The sequence below is a fragment of the Pollicipes pollicipes genome, unplaced genomic scaffold (assembly GCF_011947565.3).
Source record: "Pollicipes pollicipes isolate AB1234 unplaced genomic scaffold, Ppol_2.1 Scaffold_7231;HRSCAF=8579_pilon_pilon_pilon, whole genome shotgun sequence".
In the NCBI taxonomy this organism is placed as follows: Eukaryota; Metazoa; Arthropoda; class Thecostraca; order Pollicipedomorpha; family Pollicipedidae; genus Pollicipes; species Pollicipes pollicipes.
This window is the reverse complement of record NW_023597034.1, coordinates 17,498,371-17,520,723: the sequence shown is the minus strand read 5'-3', so window position 1 is coordinate 17,520,723 and position 22,353 is coordinate 17,498,371. Positions and strand designations below refer to the sequence as shown.

At 58.8% G+C, this 22,353-nt stretch overlaps 2 protein-coding genes across 2 annotated transcripts; one reads left to right on the top strand and one right to left on the bottom strand.

Annotated features, from left to right (window-relative positions):
* Positions 1 to 928: 928 nt before the first annotated feature.
* LOC119109712 (cytochrome b-c1 complex subunit 6, mitochondrial) lies at positions 929 to 4,556 on the top strand. The gene is made up of 3 exons (XM_037233454.1): positions 929 to 1,016; positions 3,613 to 3,810; positions 4,342 to 4,556. The coding sequence occupies exons 1-3, from the start codon at positions 972 to 974 to the stop codon at positions 4,372 to 4,374; spliced, it is 276 nt and encodes a 91-aa protein (XP_037089349.1). The 5' UTR covers positions 929 to 971; the 3' UTR covers positions 4,375 to 4,556.
* Positions 4,557 to 5,268: 712 nt separating this feature from the next.
* LOC119109790 (cilia- and flagella-associated protein 251) lies at positions 5,269 to 21,919 on the bottom strand. The gene is made up of 22 exons (XM_037233545.1): positions 21,643 to 21,919; positions 19,326 to 21,344; positions 18,988 to 19,134; positions 18,470 to 18,573; positions 17,273 to 17,460; positions 16,118 to 16,230; positions 15,391 to 15,529; positions 14,362 to 14,500; positions 13,785 to 13,928; positions 13,700 to 13,742; positions 12,444 to 12,625; positions 12,044 to 12,171; positions 11,224 to 11,372; positions 10,685 to 10,878; positions 9,895 to 10,015; positions 9,375 to 9,464; positions 8,458 to 8,610; positions 7,623 to 7,714; positions 6,930 to 7,164; positions 6,255 to 6,486; positions 5,680 to 5,795; positions 5,269 to 5,419 (listed from the first exon to the last, which is right to left on the bottom strand). The coding sequence occupies exons 1-22, from the start codon at positions 21,679 to 21,681 to the stop codon at positions 5,288 to 5,290; spliced, it is 4,899 nt and encodes a 1,632-aa protein (XP_037089440.1). The 5' UTR covers positions 21,682 to 21,919; the 3' UTR covers positions 5,269 to 5,287.
* Between the last annotated feature and the right edge of the window lie 434 nt (positions 21,920 to 22,353).

Genomic DNA, 22,353 nt, shown 5'->3' with positions numbered 1-22,353 from the left:
TTAGAGCTGATTTGGAAGTGGGCCATCAGGCCCATACCGACACGGAGCTGACTGTATGGCACGTTGGTACCTGACCGACATTTAGGGCACCTATCGACTGAGGGGTCCCCGATCGCCGCAAAGGGCCCTCTGACCGTCATTTGACGGTCCGTCTTCGCAGACCGGAGCCCCTGAATAAGACGCCAATCAGTCCTTTATACCTTCAGACTCCCCAATTGGGCCATTCATCGTCGAAACTGTGGGTCCTCTGGACTCTTCGGACCTCCTTATACACTGCCTCTGGCCGACTCGGGGCCCATAAACAACACAGGACTCCTGTGATGCGGTGCAGGGCCTCAACCAATGAAAATCGCTGACTCTGGCTTTGTCTCTGTTTGGGAAATGGGCCCTCTGGGCCATGCCGACACGGAGCCGACTGTGCGTTGCTGGCGATGTCTGACCGAAATATAAGCCCTGATCGACTCAGTGAGCCCCTGATCAGCGCGCAGGGCCCTCTGGCTGACATTTGAGTGCCCGGTCTTGCAGGCCGAGGCCCCTGAATGAGACCCCCGTCTGCTTTTTAGGCCTTTCGGGCTCCCAAAAAGGGCCGTTGGTTGCAGGTTTCGAGAGGCCCGAAGGTTCCGAGAGGCCCGAAGGGCCACTCGGAACCTAAGGGGGAGGGGGGGGGGGGCAAACGCCCCTCGTCCCCCCTCCCTGCCTGCGCTTCTGCTAGGCGGCGTCGAATAGGCAGGCGATGATAAGGAAGTATCTGAAAGAAATACCCTTGGATGCTTTAGGACATCAATTCGCACATTTAGAAGGCAGCCCTGACGGTTTTTTCGCCTGCGTGTCATCGAAGCGGAGAGTAGAGCGAGGCCCATCACAAGTTCAGGTAAAAACTTTCCTGACGGTGCCGATTCCAATATGGGCACCTGTGCTGCCACTGAAAACTTCCTTCTTGCTGCAGCGGGTGACGCACGGGGGACTGAACAATGGGGATCAACGATGATTTGAGGAACCGTGAGGATCCAGAGGAGGTATGCGCTTGTTTGAATAATTTTGGTGAACCAATTGGATGTGGCAGTCGATCTAAAGGACTCGTATTTCAGAGAATCGCTCTGCTAAGCGTGTCATCCGTTGCGCTGGATTCGTCACGTGTTCAGCGTAGAGAATCACTTGTCTGGTTTGCTGTCAGGTATAGTAGGGAAAATTGTCGGTAGTATGCTGCTCCAACACGTTATGATCTTCCTCAAACACAGATTTTTCTTCTGAAGGTTTTCTGATGAATTCAAGGCGTTTTTGCCACATCCAATCTTAACAATTGTGTTATGCTACAAGCCAAGGTATCATCACATTTACCTGCAACTGACTGAGTGGAAGTGATATTGATATTTGTGCATTTGTGTAGATTTGTTACATAATGTTGCCATAAAACTGTTGCATCTATGTGAAGATGTGTACGCATAAATCCAAAGTCATTTATGTTTAGTAAATACAGTAGCTTGAATCATAATTTTATCTTAGATGCTAGCTCATCTCTGGCTAGAGTGGTGCAGAGTGATTCAATGCTAGAGCCACACAATTATTGGTTGCCATAGCTGGTGAATTCAACATGTCTGGTCTTTTTCAATAAGTAATTTGCCTCTTGCCCTCACATGCTTTTTTCATAATACAGTTTGGTGCCACAAAGCCTCAGGAGTTAAGTGAGTTGTAAGTCTGTGATGGTAATGATTGGGGTCAATGCAATTGTGTTGCCTTTTTAAACTAAGGGAGATAAGGCCTAGAAGAAAACACTGGTTGATTACTCTTGAAAATATCATGATTGGTAGGTAAGAAGTCATTTGTTGTAAAGTGAATAATTAACACCATTATGCCAGGAAAAGCACACATTTTCTAAAAATATCTAACTTTTCAAGTTTATATGTTTGTATTCACATATGATCATGCCTTATAGTGATGTCGTTTGTATCCGGGCACGTCCCTTGTTAAACTAAATGCAATAGAGGCCTAGTTCCACATTTTAAGCATAAATTTATTATTTATGTCTCTGCCATTGTTAATTCCCAGCTGTGCATGGTGCATAGAACTGTTGGCTGCTGACAGCCACTCAGGGCAAACTGTCATACAGTGTTTGTACAAAAAATGCCACTCCTCCAAAATCAGAAGTGCTAGAGACATGTCCTTTGCATCAATCCACCCGTAATTGGTGCCCCATAGCCTGCCTCAAAATGTGCACCCTAGGTGCCAATGTAAAGATATTTTTTAAGGAATTTATGCCCTGATTTAATTCATATACTGTCAAATAAAACTGCCCCCCAAAGGTTGCAGGGCTGGTGATAGCTGTTTCAAATATTCATTTGAAACTGGTGTGATTAGTGTTTGCTTTTACCACTGGTATTTTTGGTGTTTGGCTGAGATATAAGGCTGCTAAGACTGTTAGTGGACTATCCAGGCCAGGTGGGCAAAGGTACCAAACCCCTGCTTGACTTGACAATTTGCTTGCCCCAGACTAAGCCTATAATAAATGTACCCATTTGGCGAGATGGGGTTGCATTTACAAAATGACGACAGTGAGGTGCATTGAATTTTGAAAAATTGAGCATGCATTGTCTCTGGGTCTTACATAAGTAACAAAAACGCATTACATTGGATGAAAGATCCATTTGTTAAGCATAAGGTAGGAAATGGAACTATTAGAGCCAAAGCAGAGTTACACCTGTGGACCAAATTTGCAATAGTGGTCTACAATGAAATGGAAGAATGTTTATGATACTTTGTTTGGTTTCTGGACTAAAAAGTAAGCAGATCCTTCCACTTCAACTCCAATTTAAAAGCAATGAAGAATTGAAGGGTTTGAAGTTGGAACACTTTAAGCATGAAAACTGTAATACCCAAAATCCAGAGCGTGGTCAAAAAGTAGTTTCAGCCAGCTGATGTTCCATTCGTCATCTTGTGCGACTTTTGCCACAATAGTTATTCTAAGCTGTATCGACTTCAGCTGTTCAAGTTCCAATATCAAGCAAAAGAAGTACTGTTTAGCTCCTGCCAGGGCTGCTGGTGTCGTTTTTTTTGTGCCCGACCGTAGCATAGGACACAGTGTATCAGTTACAGCACACACAACTCCAGTTTTGAGGCAGTACTCGCTTGACACGATATAGGCGTCAGCAGGTCGGACTTTGATCATTGGTGGTCTCGCCTCTTGTGGGCCGGACATCTGGGTCAGACTCGGGCACACCACATGCATGTTTTGATAGCTGCAACACAACTGCGCGTGGATGTGGTGGAGTTGGTGGTTGAAAACGCAGGGGACAGTGACACAATATATTGGGGTCACGTAAATAGAACGCGTAAAACCTGTGCCTGGAGATGGTCCTCAATGCCAGTAAATTTCGTTCCATCATACATAAGTATCCCGTTTTCAACATGGTCTCCTACATTTACTCTTCAGTTGAAAAACATTGAGTTTATATTGATTTTTACCTTCCCAGACCAGGTGATAGTTTTTGCCTAGCGGAGAGAAATAAACCGCGTGACTGACTGGATGTGCTGTTAGCTCTGACCCGGCTGTGCTGTGAAGGCGGCGTGGCCCTGGCTCGGCTGTGCTGTGACGGCGGTGTGACGTGTCCGATTCAGGAGCCAGCGGAGGAGGAGGAGGAGGAGGACCTCGTAGACCCCCATGAGACCCTGCGTGAAGAGTGTCGCGGCCACGGCGACGCCACCCAGCTGAAGGCCAAGTTCGATGAGTGCGAGGAGCGGGTCAACAGCCGAAGTAAAACGGAGGAGACCTGCGTGGAAGAGCTCCTGGACTACCTCCACGCTGTTGACCATTGTGTAGGTGGCGCCCGGCCCTGGCGCTCAGCGTCATAGGCGTCGCCACAGACTTTTGACGCCACACTGTTGATATCTTGGTGCCGGGCTCAGCGGACGGCGGTAGTAGCAGATAGGGCTGATTGAATCGGCAGTTACACGACCCATGTCTGGAATGGTGTATAAAAAGTAGTTGTCTGTAAAGTGTATGCATGTGTGAGGGTTGTTGTTAGACATTCGTAATTGACCTAAACGCGGTGTCATTTTTAAAGCCATCTTTGCTTTGGTGCGTTAATCGGTTGTGAATAGGTGCTGTCCCAAATTAAGATGCGTGGAACGAGGAGTAAATGGAGCTGTCTCCTTCATCACGTGAACTAACTTTCCGTTCCGAGATATCGGTACAACATACAGTGAACAATGCCGGCATTTCAATCATCACGTCAAGAAATCGTTGGACCCTGCTTCCGGCCACTTCCATGTACTTTTCGTCGCTCGTGTCGTGTCCTTTTCCGGACAACCGCTACTCTCACCATTCATATCTTCTCTTTGTTTCAGGTCGCCGGCAAAATTTTCACCACAATGAAGTGACCTCTTCACTTGCCCTAGACAATGCTGCAAATGTTCTGTTGAGTGCGTAGTGACCGTGCCCCACAGTAATTGTACTCTGCGATTCTTTGGCTCGCAACTTGATCATAAGGCGGGTCTCATACGGATCGAAATACACTGCTTGTCTGTGTGAGAATGGATACGAATACACTGGGGAAAATCAGTGTGGACTTTGGAGCGGTGGGAGGACACAGTGCCGATTGGCACTGCTGTATTGTCCTCCGGCGTGTGCCGGTAGACGGGTACCGGGGTGGTGCCACGCTGCGCTGGATGGGTGACACATTTCGAGACCGGTACGTCCCATCTATCTAAAATGATCCCCGGCTTTAACAGTCGCGCCCGCCGTGGTAGATTCCAACGCCCTGCCAGCCGCGCTCAGTACATAAATGTCCACATTGAAAGAGATGATCACGCCGGCTTGCTTTATTCCCTGCTGCCTCCCAGCACCCACCACGCTGAGGCGCTGTTCACCGGTGGGCGCGGCCTGGCGGCAGTCAGGCGCAGCTCGGAGGTGTCGAGGCCTGGACGACTGCAGGCTATCGCCCGGCGTCGGCTTGTCGATGGCGGGACGCGCGTGAGACTGTTGGTGGCGCGCCCCCGCGGGGAGACATTGCGGTCACGGTCGAATTCGGAGCAGCGGCGCCGGGTCGGCGTATACGCCGTCTCCAGCTGGCTCACCCAAAGGCTCGACACATTCCTCTCGACTGTCGAGGCAGGTGTCAAATAAACACACGCCCAAATTGTTACCCCGTCGTTTGGCAACAGCCGCTGCCGACGCTGAGGGCACCGCGCCGCTCCGAAGCGGGCAGTTGGAACAGACGGTGCCGTGCCATGACACCGTCGCCTCTCCCCCCCCCCCCCCCCCTTCCTCCCGGGCCGACGCGAGGCGGAGCGTCTACTGGGGCGACGCCGACTTATAGACGTCCGAGTCGGCGGGCGAGCTCCAGCTGGAGGCGCCTGCCGTCTCCTGGCTCAGTAGCTCCGGCATGCCCAGCAGATCGCGACACAGGCTGGGCATGGTCAGCGCCTGCCGGCGGCAGCGGGCAGTCAGCAGGCGAGCCGACAGCTGGTGCACGGTCGGCTGTGGGCTAATCGGCCATACGCGGGCCGCGACACGTCTCCGGAGTCAGCTGGCCCGTGGCAGCTAGTGCTTCACCGTGTCCAGTGGGCTTACCCTGGACAGCTGGTGCTCTAGCGTGTCCAGTGGGCACCAAGTGTCATACATCGGGGAGGTGGCGCTGCGCCGTGACAGGGCTAGTGCTACGCTGGCGTGTCCAGCGCGCTCACCCTAGGCAGCTGGTGTTCCACAGTGTCCAGGGGCACTCCCTGCGGCAGCGTATCGGCCGCCGGGTCCAGCAGCTCGGCCAGCACGCCCGCCAGCTCCTTCTCAGACATGTGTTCACCTGAACGACACGACATCATTATCGGCCCTCGAGGCTCGGCACCCTGCCAAGTCGGGTGACATGTCACCCCGTGCGCGCGATCTTCGCCGACAGATGGTTGCCAGGCGACAGGTTCTCAGCGGCCGGTGAGGCCGAGACATCAGCCAGCGATCCGTCGGACGCAGGTGACGGACCGGCCAGCCATGTGCGCGCGGCGCGACGGTCTGACATCCACCCTTAGACTGCAGGGCGCGACGGTCCGACGCCCACCCTTGGACTGCAGGGCGCGACGGCCCGACATCCACCCCTGGACTGCAGGGCGCAACGGCCTGACACCCGCCCTTGGACTGCAGGGCGAGACGGCCCGACATCCACCCCTGGACTGCAGGGCGCGACGGCCCGACATCCACCCCTGGACTGCAGGGCGCGACGGCCCGACATCCACCCCTGGACTGCAGGGCGCAACGGCCTGACACCCACCCTTGGACTGCAGGGCGCGCAGCAGCTCCTTGCGCGAGGCGCCGCCGCTGTGCTGGTAGCGGCCGCCCTGGCCCAGCGTCTGCAGCGCCCAGGCCAGCTGGTCGGCCGACACGGCCACCACTGGCCGGTGGTTGAGGTACAGCTGGATGATGTCGTCCAGGTTAACCTCCTCCACCAGCTGGCCCGTCTCGGCGTACTCCCGGTACCGTACCTCGTTGATCATATCCTCGACCTGAGGGCCATCGCAGCCGCCGGGTGACCGGCAGACGTGCCCAGGAACACCTGGTAGCACGTTATAGTGGGCTGGCCTACAGCGACGGCTGTCGAGCCAGCATTGCGGCTCTAGGAGCATGTACGGGAACGAGCCGGAGACCGCCTGCTCACGGCCAAGTCGGAAACAGGCCAGGGTTGTTCCAACCGCTCTCGTCGGCACCAGATAAATTCGTCACGTCTGAGCGTACACCGCTTTTTAAGGTTTTAAATCAGTTAAGCTTTTAAAGCATTACACCGCGGCTTATTTTAGTACGCAGTATGCGTAGCTCACGCTGTTGACGTCTGTCAAAACTTGCCGTCCGTCAATGTCTGCCTGCTGAGCCGTCACGTCTGCGGGTGGCGGGCGCCGCCGGCGCCGGGCCGCGTCGGCCAGGTGGCGGGCGCACAGCCCGGTTGACGCACCTCCTTCTCGGCGGGGAAGAAGCCGATGGCGCGCAGGATGTCGGTGACGCAGTGCAGCGGCACGCGCTGGCTGACCTGACGCTCGTCCAGCAGGTCCTCTCCCTGACACACCAGCTCCGTGTAGTAGACCAGGTCCTCCAGCTGCTGGTAAAGTTCGCCCTCCTTCCCGCCCGGCAGCTGGTCGTAGAAGGGCGTCATGCCCGAGCCGCCCAGCAGGGACATGGTCTCCAGGGACCTGACGCACACGGGCGCAGTAGCTTGACACGTGCTCACACACTCACCACGCGCGCACACAACGTATGTGTCATTGGGGCTTTATGACGCACTCAGCTGCTGAGGCTACATCGCGTCGTCTGCCTCTCACCCTGGCAGGAAGGGCGGGCACCGCGGGGAGCCGAACCCCGTACCTCTGGTTTCCCAGACGCGTTCACCACTACACTGCCGGCACCCCGCACACAACGTCCGGCAGCCACGTGCCCGGCAAGTTTACACATTCGTCCGCATGCGTGCACACTTCACACTCCCCGCTGGGAGTAGCAGCTTCGCTGGTACTGTCACACACAGCCACTTCAACACGAACGATGTGAACTGATGTGCCCTAAAGCGTTGCGTGGGCGCCTTGATACCGGTGGGCTCGTCATCAGCAGCGCGTCCGCCCGGCAGCGCCCGTGGCTCAGCTGCCATGCGACTCACTCGGGGTACACCTCCCACATGAAGACGCAGCCGTCCTCGCCGCCCGACGTGAAGAGCCAGCGGCCGTCTGCGCTGCAGGCCATCTGCTCCACCTGCGGCCGGGTGGAGACAGTAGCTCTCTGGCGGACACTACCGACAGGCGGCCGCGGAGCGAGCACCGCCTGGGTTGTGACCGCGGGATCCGGCCTGCCGGGGCGAGTCACTGTCCGGGGCAAGCGCTGCCTGGGCCGCGACCGCGGGACCCAACCTGCCAGGGCGGGTCACTGTCCGGAGCGGGCGCCGCCCGGCCCGGACCGCGGGACCCGGCCTGCCAGGCGGGTCACTGTTCGGAGCGGGCGCCACCCGGCCCGGACCGCGGGACCCGGCCTGCCACGGCGGGTCACTGTTCGGAGCGGGCGCCGCCCGGCCCGGACCGCGGGACCCGGCCTGCCACGGCGGGTCAATGTCTGGAGTGGGCGCCGCCCAGACCAGGACCGCGGGACCTGGCCTGCCAGGGCGGGTCAGTCTGGAGTGACCGCCGCTCAGACGTAACATCACGCTGGACTCCTCACGGCACGCAGCAGCTGACCGGCATCACCGCACACAGCTATGGCCGGCTGCCGAACTGGGAGAGCACCACTCGCCCAACGCGCGTTCATACCTCAGCCAGTGCACACCGATACCGCCGAAATGGATAAGCGAAACAACTGATTCAGGCCACCAGGCGTAGCGTCAAAGCTTTGTAGCAAACACAGTTCACACGACGCCTTGCAGGTAGCGTCTGTTCTAAAGGAGCCTTCGGTGACGTTGGTAACGGCCTGGGCGAAGTTCAGCCGCTGGTGGCCGCGTCCCTCACCTTGTTAGGGTGACCGATGACGGTGGCGGCGCGGCGCGGGTTTCCATCCAGCGGCAGGATCTGCAGGCCCAGCAGGCCGCTGGTGGAGAACGCCAAGTACGAGTGCTGCTCCTGTTTGGGCCCGGCGTCACACGACAGGAATCGCGGGATCACCTGCGCCAACGCCGAGTCCGCTGTCACCGCGTGACGTCACACGCTCCCCTGCGCCCGAGCGGTCTAACGTCACACGCCCTCCCGCGCCCTAGTGGTCTGACGTCACACGCCCTCCCGCGCCCTAGCGGTCTGACGTCACACGCCCTCCCGTGCCCTAGCGGTCTGACGTCACACGCCCTCCCGCGCCCGAGCGGTCTGACGTCACACGCCCTCCCGCGCCCTAGTGGTCTGACGTCACACGCCCTTCCGCGCCCTAGTGGTCTGACGTCACACGCCCTCCCGTGCCCTAGCGGTCTGACGTCACACGCCCTCCCGCGCCCGAGCGGTCTGACGTCACACGCCCTACCGCACCCGAGCGATTTGACGCCACACGGCTTCCTGCGCCCGAACGGTCTGACGTCACACGCCCTCCCGCGCCCTAGTGGTCTGACGTCACACGCTCTCCCGCGCCCGAACGGTCTGACGTCACGAGGGCCGCCGTCGGGGTTTGCTGGCAATATTGACAGCGCGTAAAGCCGCGGACCCAGACAAAGGCATCCGGCTGTGCAAGCGTCGCCGCCCAACCGGGACGTGTGGCCCGCACTGCCACCGTCCAGCGGCCCTCCCAGGCGGAGCCGCTGACGGCCGGCGGCGGCCGGGGAGCCGGCTCAGACGTGTGTGGCCGTGCTGGGCCGTGCTGGGCCGGGCCGGGCCGTGTCGTGCCGTGCCGTGGCGGCGTGCCGTGCACACCCGGTGGTGGGCGGTGACGGCTGGCGTCGGCCTACCTTGATGCGCTCCACGGGCGAGCCGTACTGCGGGCCCAGCACCACGCGACGACACATGCGCGTGTGTGCGTTGAACAGCTTCATCTTATACTGCAACACGGTGCGGGCGGACGCGGTCACCGCAGTGAACTGACGGCTGCACCCGACACAGGCACAAAACAAAGCAAGTGAAATGTGACAACCGTGTTGCCGCATTAAACATGCTATTTTGCCGCGCGGTTATCGCATATGCTGCACATTGTCATCACCATTGGGTAATATCTCAAACACGCACGAGCCAGGCTGTGGGGATTTGCAGGGTCACACCGGACCTTAGCCCTCCTCCAGCTCAGTGGGGATGCTTTCAAATCAACAGACCACCAACTACCGCCTGGATGTGGCAAGAAGGCGCTCGAGCACATGCTTAAACACCACCACCACAATATTCACATACGCACGCATGTGCGCACGCGCATCGATACCGAGCACACACACACACACAGAGCGCGTGCAGAGTGGTGACTGGGCTACGGGCCCCTACCTGTGAGTTGGCGATGAGGATGAAGTTTTCGGCGGTGAGAGGCGGATAGAGCACCATGCAGAGCGGTATGCCCGACTGCTCCAAAGTGTCGCAGCACAGCACCACCGGATTCTCTTTGGTGCTGCAACGGAAAAAGAGGTCGGGGCTTCTCTGCCCGGCCACCACGAGCTGATGTGCTGGCTGTGGCTGCACTGGCTGCACCCACAGAATGGGTGCAGATCTTGGAGGGTCTGGGGGACATCCCTCCATGTTTTTGGAATAGGTTTTGCTGTTCCACAAAATCTGATTGTAGAATAAACGTGTAGCAGCCCTTCCGTCAAAACCGGGTGAAGGAATACGCGACCACGACGGACACAAACATGATCATGCGTCACGCTGTACACATATTGTAATATTGTCCCCAATCTGCGAAACATAGCTTCAACTTTACATCACATTCCAGTCTACCGAACCATGCAAATGCGGGACTCGTTTCTATCCGGCCGGCTACGAGCCCGTCAGAATCCGGTCTGATGGGCTGCGCGCAACGTTGGCTCCATGAAAACAGCGCTCTTACAGCTGTAGACAAAACGCAACCACGCGCTCGAGTGGGATATGCTAATAATATGCTAATAACATGGATATTCTAATAATGCTCCGTGGTTCTTGGGCTCACCGACCGATCACATTCCATACAAATCCCGCAGTGTTGGAGAGGCCCGCCAGGGACCAGCAGCTGACCAGCCGTCGGTCTCCACCGGCCACGGTCCGGTCCCACCGCCGGCTGCCGAGGCCACATCCGTCGGCTCACCTGTTGACCAGGTCGTACTCAACGAGCACCCGGTCCTCGCCGAGCGAGAGCAGACGGGGCGGCGCCGCCTCGCCCTGGCCCGGCGCGAACACCAGGTCCACGACCGGCTTGTGGTGCGCCCGGTACCGCCCCAGCGTCGCCCACTGCTGGCCGTCGGTCGTCAGACGGTACACCGACACCACCAGGTCGTCGTCCTGCCGGGCGCGCGGCGCTGGTACAGACTCTGACCAGCCGCGGCGACCGCGCGTGCCTCCGGCGCCTCTGTGACGTGTGCGCGCCAAGCATACCAACATATGCGTTTCCAAAGTCAAGAAGAGATTGATCTTCATGTGAAACACATCTCAAGTTGCAGCACCCAGTAAATCGGTACGAGATTCGCCCAGCGCATGCCTATTTCCACTTCACATGTAAACAAGGTACATCCGAACGGGCCAAGCGATCAGGTTTGCCACGGTGAGCAGCATTCATCGGTGACATGACTGTTCGAGCTCGGAGGAGCTAACAGCTAGCGGCTGCGCAGGCTGACAAGACAAGGGTACCCGTGTGGCGAGCAGGTCCGAGTCGGGTGAGAACAGGCACTGTGTGATGGCGTCTCTGCTCAGGGTGATCCTCTCGCCCTCGGGCCGCAGCGTCAGCCCGTCCAGCACGGCCAGCTCGCCGCTCTGCATGCCCACAGCCAGGTGCAGACCTGTCGCAGACACAGCCGGACACGTTAGTGGATACGGCAGGCCCGGACAGACCCACTTCAGCCACGGCGTCGCGTTCCGGCGGAGTCGGCCAGCCCGGAAACACCATCCGACGATCATGACCCCGTTCACATCGGCTAGCCGGCGCAGGTGGAGCGACGACCAAGCCACATAATGCTCAGACGAAGCGACGGTCAACTCCCACCTCACTCGGTCGTCAGATCTCACCTCACTCGGCGGTCAGATCTCACCACACTCGTCGGTCAACTCCCACCTCACTCGGTGGTCAGATTTCACCTCACTCGGCAGTCAGCCCTCACCTAAGTCGGCGGTCAGATCTCACCTCACTCGGCGGTCAGCTCTCACCTCACTCCGCAATCAGTTCTCACCTCACTCGGTGGTCAACTCCCACTTCACTCGGCGATCAGATCTCACCTCACTCGGCGGTAAGCTCTCACCTCGCTCGGCGGTCAGCTCTCACTTCACCCGGTGGTTAGATCTCACCTCACTCGGTGGCCAGCTCTAACCTCACTCGGTGGTCAGCTCTCACCTCACTCGGTGGTCAGTTTTCACCCCACTCTGGCAGCAGCTTCACTGTGGGAAGAGCGGCCTCTTTCGGTGAGTCTGACGACCAGTGGGTACCCAGACGTCGTCAGAGCCTTCAGCGACTGACCTGATGGCGAAAACGCCACCGAGTGCACCCGGTTGCTGCCTGGCAGCGTAGTCTCGTCGACCAGCTGCCTGCGCTCGTAGTCGTACACGCTCACGCTACCGTCGTAGGCGCCGATCACCACATGCGGCCTGCGGTAAAACCGCCAGCGTTTCACCGCACGGGACTGGCCAAAACGTCCCGGCCAACGCCCACGTGACGGCAGGTACAGAAACGGAAATTACAGCGAACCAAATCGTCTCTTCTCTGTGGCGATCGCATCAACCTCCGGTCCATCGTCGTCGCACAACCAAAGCGTCCACACAGGTGTGAATGGACAACGAGCCTGCACGTAAGGACCTGCACACCCAGTCCCCCGGCAGCGCGCGGCTCTCAGTGCCAACCCAGACGAGCCGGCACGTACTTGGTCATGTGAACGTCCACGGCGCGCACGGTGACGACGGGGAACTGCGCGATCTTGCTGCAGCTCGAGGAGTGGATGTGCACCAGGCCGCAGAAGCCGTCCGTCGTTGTCACCACGATGTCGCGAGCGATGAACTCGGCCGCCTCCAGACTGCAGTCGGCCGGGTACGGTCCCGACTCTCCCTGCCGGCCGCACGTCCAGTGGTCACCTGTACCGCAGCGGTACCGCGCTCACTTGACAATCGGCCGCCTCCAGACTGCAGTCGGCCGGGTACGGTCCCGACTCTCCCTGCCCGCCGCACGTCCAGTGGTCACCTGTACCGCAGCGGTACCGCGCTCACTTGACAATCGGCCGCCTCCAGGCTGCAGGCGGCCGGGTACGGTCCCGACTCTCCCTGCCCGCCGCACGTCCAGTGGTCACCTGTACCGCAGCGGTACCGCGCTCACTTGACAATCGGCCGCCTCCAGGCTGCAGGCGGCCGGGTACGGTCCCGACTCTCCCTGCCCGCCGCACGTCCAGTGGTCACCTGTACCGCAGCGGTACCGCGCTCACTTGACAATCGGCCGCCTCCAGGCTGCAGGCGGCCGGGTACGGTCCCGACTCTCCCTGCCCGCCGCACGTCCAGTGGTCACCTGTACCGCAGCGGTACCGCGCTCACTTGACAATCGGTCGGCGACAAGCACTAGCCCTACAACAGCACAGTGGTGACGGCACTGGTCCTTGAGTAGTGCAGCAGGGACGGGGAGTTGCCCTACAATACAAGAGCACGGTGGTGACAGGCAGTGTTGCAATATCTACGTGGGTGTCGGGGAAGTCAATACTTGTTCCTGCTTTCGCGCTCCCCGCCTGGTGTTCACTGACTGTTGCTTCTACCCTCGTTCAGGGTCGGCCAACCAGCAGCAAGTCGGGCGGCGCTGAGCCCAGCATCCGATCAAATGGCAGATCAGTCATATAGGTCAGATGTCAGGGTGCGGGGTCACGTACAACAGTTAGCAGCCAACGAGCTGTTGTGCGTGTGGAGGCCGCTGGGAAGTCAACATTCTGGTAGCACGGATGGATCTTCACATCTCTCACTCCCAAAACGGATGAATTTCGCACAGCTAGTGACAGAGCTTGTTCCGCTGCAGTCCAGTGATGACGGGGACTGGTCCCGCCGCACTGGTGCGGACTGTGACTCGCTCGGCAGCCGTACCGCGCTGATGGGCGGGGTACGCGCACCCCACGGCGCCCCGGGCTCGCCAGCGTCAGCGACTGACCGCCGGGCCGCCGGTGTCGAGCGTGGCGCGCGAGGCGGCGCTGCTGCTGCTGCTGTCGCCGCCGCCGTCGGCCGAGTGGACCGGCTTGCGGCGGGCGCCGCGTGGCGCCGTCAGGTGAAACGACAGGCACCGCACGGCCGCCAGCTCGAAGTCTTGGTACCACTGCATCAGCCGCAGCTGCTCGTCCAGGAAGCGGATCTGGCCGTCGGCCGTGCCCGCGCAGATGGCGCTGAGGGCGGGCCGGCAGCCGGTCATATTGGGCTCGCAGGTCGGCCAAGATACATGCAAGGCGCTCAAAGAAGTGCAACAAAAACATCCACCGCTCGTCAACGCGCTGATCACCACGATATCTGGCCACAGTCAGTCCAGGCCCAGTGATGGCAGTCTGGCCACGGCCTGGCCGAGCCACAGCCGGATCAGACGAGTTTACGTCACCGTCCCACCTGCAGACCCTGTGTCCGCTGGCCGAGCCACAGCCGGGGCGGACGCGCTCACATCATCATCCCCCCCCCCCCCCCCCCTGCAGACCCTGTGTCTGCTGGCCGAGCCACAGCCGGGTCAGACGCGCTCACATCCTCATCCCCCCCCCCCCCCCTGCAGACCCTGTGTCCGCTGGCCGAGCGGGCGCTGATCACAGCTCAGCCCGGCTGGCTGCCACCCACCCGTCCACGATGCGCAGGCAGGTGATGGGGGACTCGTTGATCTTGAGCACCTTGCGCGCCTCCTTCCTGACGGAGGGCGTCAGTCGCTCGGGGTCGCAGGGCGCCGACGGCCGACGGTCACTCCACAGGATCACATAACCTGCGGGCACGGCGCCGGTCAGGCGGTGCCAGCTACTCCACGAGATCGCTGGTCTACGGTCACAGGACTGGGCCACATGGTGGCAGCGACTTCATAAGATCATCGTTTGCAAGAGCTCAAGGTCTGGAAGATCGGACAGATAATGTCCTTGAGGGCCATACAGAAATGGTCAGTGAGAGCCGGGTTTCAAATAGGTCCTGTCTAAAGGGAGACTGTGGGTTAGAGCGAGAGTGAGAGTAAGAGGGAGACGGAGAGGGAGAGGGAGAGAGAGAAGGATAGAGAGAGGGAGAGGGAGAGGGAGAGAGAGAAGGAGAAGGAGAAGGAGAAGGAGAGGGAGAGAGGAGGGGGAGGGAAGGGGGAGGGAGAGAGAGAGAGACAGGGACAGGGAGAGGAAAAGACAGCAAGAGAGTGAGAAACCGCGGAAGACTGAGACGGCGAGAGAATGAGAGGCAGCGAGAGAGTGAGAGACAGCGAGAGAGTGAAAGGTAGCGAGCGTCTGAGAGACAGCGAGAGAGTGAGAGACAGCGAGCAAGAGACAGCGAGAGAGTGAGAGACAGCGAGAGAGTGAGAGACAGCGAGAGCGAGAGACAGCAAGAGAGTGAGAGACAGCGAGGGAGTGAGAGACAGCGAGAGTGAAAGAAAGCGAGCGTCTGAGAGGCAGCGAGGGAGTGGAAGATAGCGAGCGTGTGAGAGACAGCGAGATAGTGAGAGACAGCGAGAGCGAGAGACAGCGAGAGCGAGAGACAGCGAGAGCGAGAGACAGCGAGAGCGAGAGACAGCAAGAGAGTGAGAGGCAGCGAGAACGTGTGACGGTGGGGCGAGCGTTTGAGAGAGGGGAAGGAAAAGAGGGTGAGAGGTAGGGAGGGAGTGAGGGACATCCGCGCCACTACCTTTGGAGGTGCCCGTGACGGCCGAGTACGGCTCTTCCGTCGAGAAGGCCGTCTGCGAGAAGTTACCCGGGTTGCACTTGAACTCCGCCGAGTATCGATTCTGCAGCTGCGGGCAGTGGTGCTCCAGCGGCCCGTCCGTCTGCAAAGGAGCGGGCACTGTACGCACATCCAACGGTCGGGGAGGACACGCTACAAGCGCAGTGCTGGTAATCCGTACGCCGCCGAGGCAAGGGCGGCACCAGACGCGCGCCACCACACTCCGCTGTGACCCCCGGACAGCACCGGCGCACCGCCGTCGACGAGCGTGCCCATCAGCAACGACAGCTGACTCCGCTGTCAGGGCGACGTGGCGCGACAGGGGCTTTCCTCCGACTTCTTAGCATTATAGAAAGAATGAGTTTCAGCTCAAGCAAAAATTATACTAAAAAGAACGCAGGTGCATTGCTGGGTATCACATTTGTAACTCACCGACTAACGCATCCACAACTTACACATGGGTCCCATTACGTATTACAAGTCGAAGGAAGCAAGAACCAGTGTCCCAGGATTCAGTCGGGCTCATTATTCTAGCATTCGTAATTGACCATCACAAAATATGGATAAGGCACGCACTGGATTCTTAACTACACGCGCCGTGAATACAGCCCAGACTCTGCCTCAGGTCCGGCCCAGAACCGTGCCTGCAGTCGACACTCCTCGACACGCCCCCCTCCGTCCGAAGGCTCACCATCTGGAAGAAGATGACGCGGCAAGCGGCCGTAGTGACGACCACGGCTGGCTCCCACTGGCTGACAGCCAGATGCTCGTGGAAGCCGTGACCGACACCGAACTGGTGCAGTACTGGAACGGCACCAGCGGTCGGACGGTGCGGGTACAGCGCCGTCTCCCACAGACACACGCCATCGCGGATAGCGCGGCACGCGACCGTCTCCACTCCACGGAGAAGACACTGGTACCAAGGGATACTCAAACACAATGGTGGTAAAGCCTCGAACGAGTAACGAAACAAGGAGCACTCGGTTAGCTGCGACTAGTCGCATTATACTCGCTCATATTGGGGTATCATCTAGAAACACACACACACACACGCACACGCACACGCACACGCACACGCAATGTGTTGCGCGTCCCGGTGAGACTTATTCAACCATTACTAAATTCATGAATTTAATATTATTGAAAGGATTAGAACATGCTCCCCCTCACAATCAAATGAACGGGTGTACCACCAGGAGCAGGAAACAAAACGGGCTGGGCATAGATTATAAAATGGAACATTTGTAGTCTAGAAGTAACTGGGTTGGATTTTTGAATGCCAGGTGGGCGAAACTTGAGCCAGTCCGATTCGGTTGTACAGGAATTAAAAATTACGAACGTGAACAGCCTGCAAATTGAGGTCGCCAGATCTCAAGCCGTTGCATTACTCAAGAAATACAGTCCTATCAAAGAACCGTTGAACTTGTATGAGTTAACTAATCCGCAACATAGGCACAATAAAGCCTGGTCTTACGTCTGGCCTACGAATGAGTCCCAAGCGGCCTAACCTTTTGGCATGAACTGATCAGTGGTTGATTCCCCGAGCGTACCGAGCTTTAGGCGCGTCATAGTCCACATACAGCCCCAGGCGAGCCGCCACTAGGAACGGCCTAGCCTGAAGCCCAGCCGAGCAACCCTACCCTCCAACTACAGCTGGCCTTAAGTCAGCCCAGAGGATCCCGCCTTTTAGCCCGGGCTCGTCGGCAGTCCTGTGCCGCGCGTACCTAGCGCACGGCACGAGTTTGTTTGCAGTCGGGCGTTCCGAGTGCGCCCGCGTATCTCGGCGCTGCCTACCCGAACATGCCGGCTAGCCCTGGTTCGTGCTCCGGCCCCGGCGCGTGCCTACCTTTCGGCTCGGCATGGTCGATGGTCCAATCCCAGACGAGCAGCTGCTGGCGGGCGCGGACCGGCGCCGAGCCGTCGGCGCCACTGACGCTGCCCCACAGGCCGAACACGTAGCGGGCGTCGCAGGAGAAGGCCAGTGACAGCGGGCCCGAGAACGCCGCCTCCGGGAAGTGCATCTGCAGCGGCGCTCTGCGGCACACGCCCGGCGGCTGAGCGCGCCGCACCGTGGCCGCCGACAGAATGTGGAGCTCAGTGCGGCACGGTGCAGCCCGAGCAGAGTAGGCATCGCGCAAGGGCGGCCGGGCGGCCCGCCGCGTCCCAGCGGCGAGCTTCTGCCGAACCAGTCCAGGCGGGAGACATGCGAGAGCTGCATTCCTAATAACGCCCGTGACCGACAGTGTGACAGAAGGCAGCATCCTTTTGTAACAAGCATCGTCCATCAGAATTACGTCGCTTATTAACATGACTGGGACGTCGCAGCGGTCATCACTAAGCGTCGGTTATCAATGTCAGTACTCTCTCGGCTTTCTACGGTCTACAAAAGCTAGGCCTGTACGTCTGTTACGGCCCTGGACGACAGTCCTCGCTCGTCTTCTGGCGACCATGGACTAAGTCCCAGGCCGTTCACTGCTGATCGCCGCGCACAGCCGGCGGTCCGTCCGAGTACAGACATGAACAACAGGCAGCGCCTTACGTGATCTCAGTGACATGTTTTCGGCCGGGCGTCGCGTCGCTTCCTTACGGATCCCGAACCGAACACCGCCCGGTCGAACGGCGCGCTGTTTCACCGGCCGCCGCGTCCCACACCATCTAACCCGGCCGCCGCGTCCCACACCATCTAACCCGGCCGCCGCGTCCCACACCATCTCACTGGCCGCCGCGTCCCACAAAATTTTCCGGACGTCGTGTCTCACACCACCTCACCCGACCGCTGCGTACCACACCAACGCACCGGCCGCTGCGTCCCATACCACCTCACCAGGCCGCTGCGTCCTACACCATCTCACCGGCCGCTGCGTCCCACACCATCTCACCTGGTCGCCGCGTCCCACAAAGTTTTCTGGACGTCGTGTCTCACACCACCTCACCCGACCGCTGCGTCCCACACCAACGCACCGGCCGCTGCGTCCCATACCACCTCACCAGGCCGCTGCGTCCTACACCATCTCACCGGCCGCTGCGTCCCACACCATCTCACCCGGCCGCTGCGTCCCATACAATGAGCGCATTGTCCGGTCCGATGTCGCCAGTGGCGATCCAGCGGCCGTTCGGCGAGGCGGCCAGGCCGCACACGCAGTTACGCTGAGGGGGAGAGAGAGAGAGATGGGGCCGACAGCTCGGTCAGCGGTCCGGAGGTGGGGGCGAGGGTAGGTTGGCTGAACCGAGCCGATCAGAAGGCTCTGGCAATCGCAACTACAACCATACGGGACAATACACGCCCGCATTACCAGGCTCGTTGCGTTCGGAATGGCGAAGATCTCAGTCTCAGGCCGCAGATGCCGTCTGTAGTGTTCCGAGCAGTCGAAATCTTAGTGAGGCTTGGTTCACAGCCTGTTTGCTCTTGTTTTGCTTTTTTGTTGTTGTTTAACACAACGCGTCCACAGAGGGAAGCCCATCACATTTGGAAACAATAGACAAAAAATTCGCCAATAACGGACTACTTGACTTTCACTGTTGCACGGGCGTATGCCGGAGCAACCAAGAAAATGTTCTTACATGTCCCTGAAGAATACGCTGGGTGTTGTTCTCGAAATCGTAGATGACTGCGCTTTGCGCCGCACCATACACAATGCACTTGCTCCTCTCGTTGCTGAGGCTAAGGACCGGGGCCCTACACGATCCACCAAAGGCCCATCTTGTCGTCTGGAAACAACCGGCACGGTAGGCAAACAGTCAGGCAGACCCCCAGCCCACGTCCCACCAACCAACACACTCGCACCACGGCCTCGCATGACGCGTCGCGCGCGATGGTCTCTTTGGAACGACACACAGGCGCTGCGATACGAGACGCCCTACCGGACGGGCTGGCGTCTGGTGTCGAGGCAGCCACTCACCAGCGGTCGCGAGGCGGGCAGGTCAGCGTCCTCAGAGGCCGCCTTGTACCGCTCCACGCGGTAGGAGCGCTCCTCGGACGCGTCTATCGGCACCACTGGCGGCTCGACCGCCGGCTGGCTCTCCTCCGTCACGTCCGGCACTGACTTCTGCAGGTTGTCGATCAGCTCCTCCAGCAGGATCTCGGACTCGGTGACGCGGTAGTCGGCGTGCGTGTCAGTCACGGGCGCGCACTCGTCTGCATGCCAGATCTGCGAGAGCACCGAGCGCACGGCCGGGCTGGCCCAGATTTCGCTCAGGATGCTACGCACGTGCTCATCGTTGTCGGACGACCAGATTTGGCTGAGCACACTGCGAATGTCCACCTTGTGCACGGGCTCCTTCCAGATCTCGGAGAGGACGGAGCGCAGCTTCGGCGAGCCCCAGATCTCTGACAGCACCGACTGGACCGCCGGACTGGCCCAGATCTCGCTGAGGATGCTGTGCGGCGGCGGCTCGTCGTTGTCGGTGGACCAGATTTGACTCAGAATGCTGCGGATGTCGACCATCTCCACCGGAGTTGACCAAATCTCGCTGAGGATCGAACGCAGCGCGTCCGAGCCCCAGATCTCAGACAGGACCGAGCGCATGGCCGGTGTGCTCCAGATCTCACTGAGTATGCTCATGATCCGCTGTTTGTTGTCCTCGGACCAGATCTGGCTCAGCACGCTGCGAATGTCAACGTGCACGGGCGGCTCCGCCCAGATCTCACTCAGCACGCTCTTGGGCTCCACCTTCTCCACGGCGTCCTCCCAGATCTCCGAGAGCACGGCGCGCATGGCTGGCGACGCCCAGATCTCGCTCAGCAGGCTGTGGAACACAGTCTCGTCCCGCGCCCAGATCTGACTGAGAATGCTGCGCACATCGTAGAACTGCACCGACTCCCGCCAGATACGCTCCAGCAGCGTCGGCTCGACCGGCGGCTCGGGCAGGCCCATCATGGCGCGCGCCTCCGAGTCGGTGGCCTGCAGCAGCGCGGTTGGCACGTGCACCAGCTGCACCTTCCCCGAGAAGGCTTTCAGCAGCGACTCGGCTCCTAGCTCCGGCAGGCTTTCTTGCAAGGTGCTCGCTGCCAAGCTACGCGCGGCTTCGGCGACGCCCAGAAGGGACGAGCCAGATTTCTGGACATTGCCGCTAGCTGCTGGGAGCAACTTCCGAGAGGACGTGTCCGCCTTTAGTGTACCACTACTGACTGTCGAATCCACGTTCAGCGGTAACGAATCGGTACTTAACACCCCACCACTGCCTGCCGAGTAGACGCTCAGAGGGGATGACTCAGCCTTTAGTGAACCACCGCCGGCCGCCGAGTCCGCGTTTGGAGGAGACGAGTCATTTGGTCCCTCGCCGCTGGTCGCCGAGTCCGCGTTTGGAGGAGACGACCCATCATTTGGTCCCTCGCCGCTGGTCGCCAAGTCCGCGTTTGGAGGAGACGAGTCATCATTTGGTCCCTCGCCACTGGCCGCTGAGTCGACGTTCGGAGGAGACGAATCAGCCTTAAGTGCACCGCCGCTGGCCGCCAACGGTAGGTCACCTGCGCCGGCCGCCGGTTCCTCGGCCGGCGCGTCGACAGCGGGCCCGCTGTGCGCCGACAGATGGGCCTTCAGCGAAGCGCTTGACTCAGGACCATCGCGGTCGGCGGCTGCTGGCACTCCGGCGTGCTCCAAAGGACTCTCCACCACCTCGGACGCCGTCTGTATCACGCCCGTCTCCAGCTGGACTGACTCGACTGAGCTATACGAGCCGGGTGAGTCCGGCGGCGTCCGCGTCACGCCCAGCTCCACCTCATCCGAGACGGTGGCGTCGATGGTTGGCTCCACGTAGATAACGTCGGAGGGCGAGGAGGCCGGCTGCGGCGGCGCGTCCGGCTGCTCCGAGTCCGGCCCGCCCAGGTCAGCAGCTGGAGCCAGGTGGGCATGGTCGGACGGACCTTCAACCCGCTCTGATGCTGTGTCCAGCCGCGCGCCACTGGCTGAGGAGTCATTCTGACGAAACACAAAACAGACGCAATTATACAGTTCTAGGACACTCATAACGCAAGCATCTGTCAATAACAACATGTCAACATTGGAAAATATAAGCTTTGTGATCAGTTACCAGTCAGTTCTGGCAAGCTTTCAATGAACCTCCAAATGCTCAAATGGAAGCAGCACAAACGTTTCGGACGGGCCTGGCACAGACGATTGAGGCAGGGTAATTGACTGAAGCTGCATGCGATTGTTGTAGCATTACAGCCGGACACGCATGCAAACCATGCGAATGAACAACCGCACAATGACGCACCGTTTCCAGCGCACTGTTCGGCTCCTGGTCGTCATCCATACTTGAACACACGATGGCTTAGGCACCAATGCAGTGTCTTGTTACACAAAAAACGTCGCGGCAAAAATTATGTTGAGCTGTTCTGGACCCAGCTCATCATCATGCAATGAACGTAATGACATAAAATATACTATAAACAGAATCAACGTAAGAGCGTTTGACAAATTTGGTGTGTTAAAAACTCAAAGTGACAAGCCTTCACAAAACATTATAGGTCAAGGGTGATCTGTGCCAAAAACGATGCACGACTCCGTCCATGAATGCGAGTTGCTTATAATCACCAACGCGTTGCTAAGCGCGTTGCTATGCGTTGTCAATAGGGATGTTATTAATGTGTGCAAAGGGAGAAGTTAGAATGTCTGGGGTACTGTATATGTATATTAAAAGTGAAACCTTCATAAGCCTTATTCCTTATTCATTCAACAAAATTTTTCCCACGGAATACATTTTCAGAAATATCTTACATTCTCTCTGCCAGACTTATTGCGTTCGCTTTCAGCATATCTGAGCAGAAATTTGCATCACGTTCGCGGGCCACGTTTGCGTATGTCAGCTTATCCCGTTGTTGATTGCTTCTGAGCCTCGCCCTGCGAACGTAGCTGATTCGTACCTGCCGTCAAAACGTGCTACATACCCAGCGCTTTACAGACAAATATAACCAGCATTGCAGAC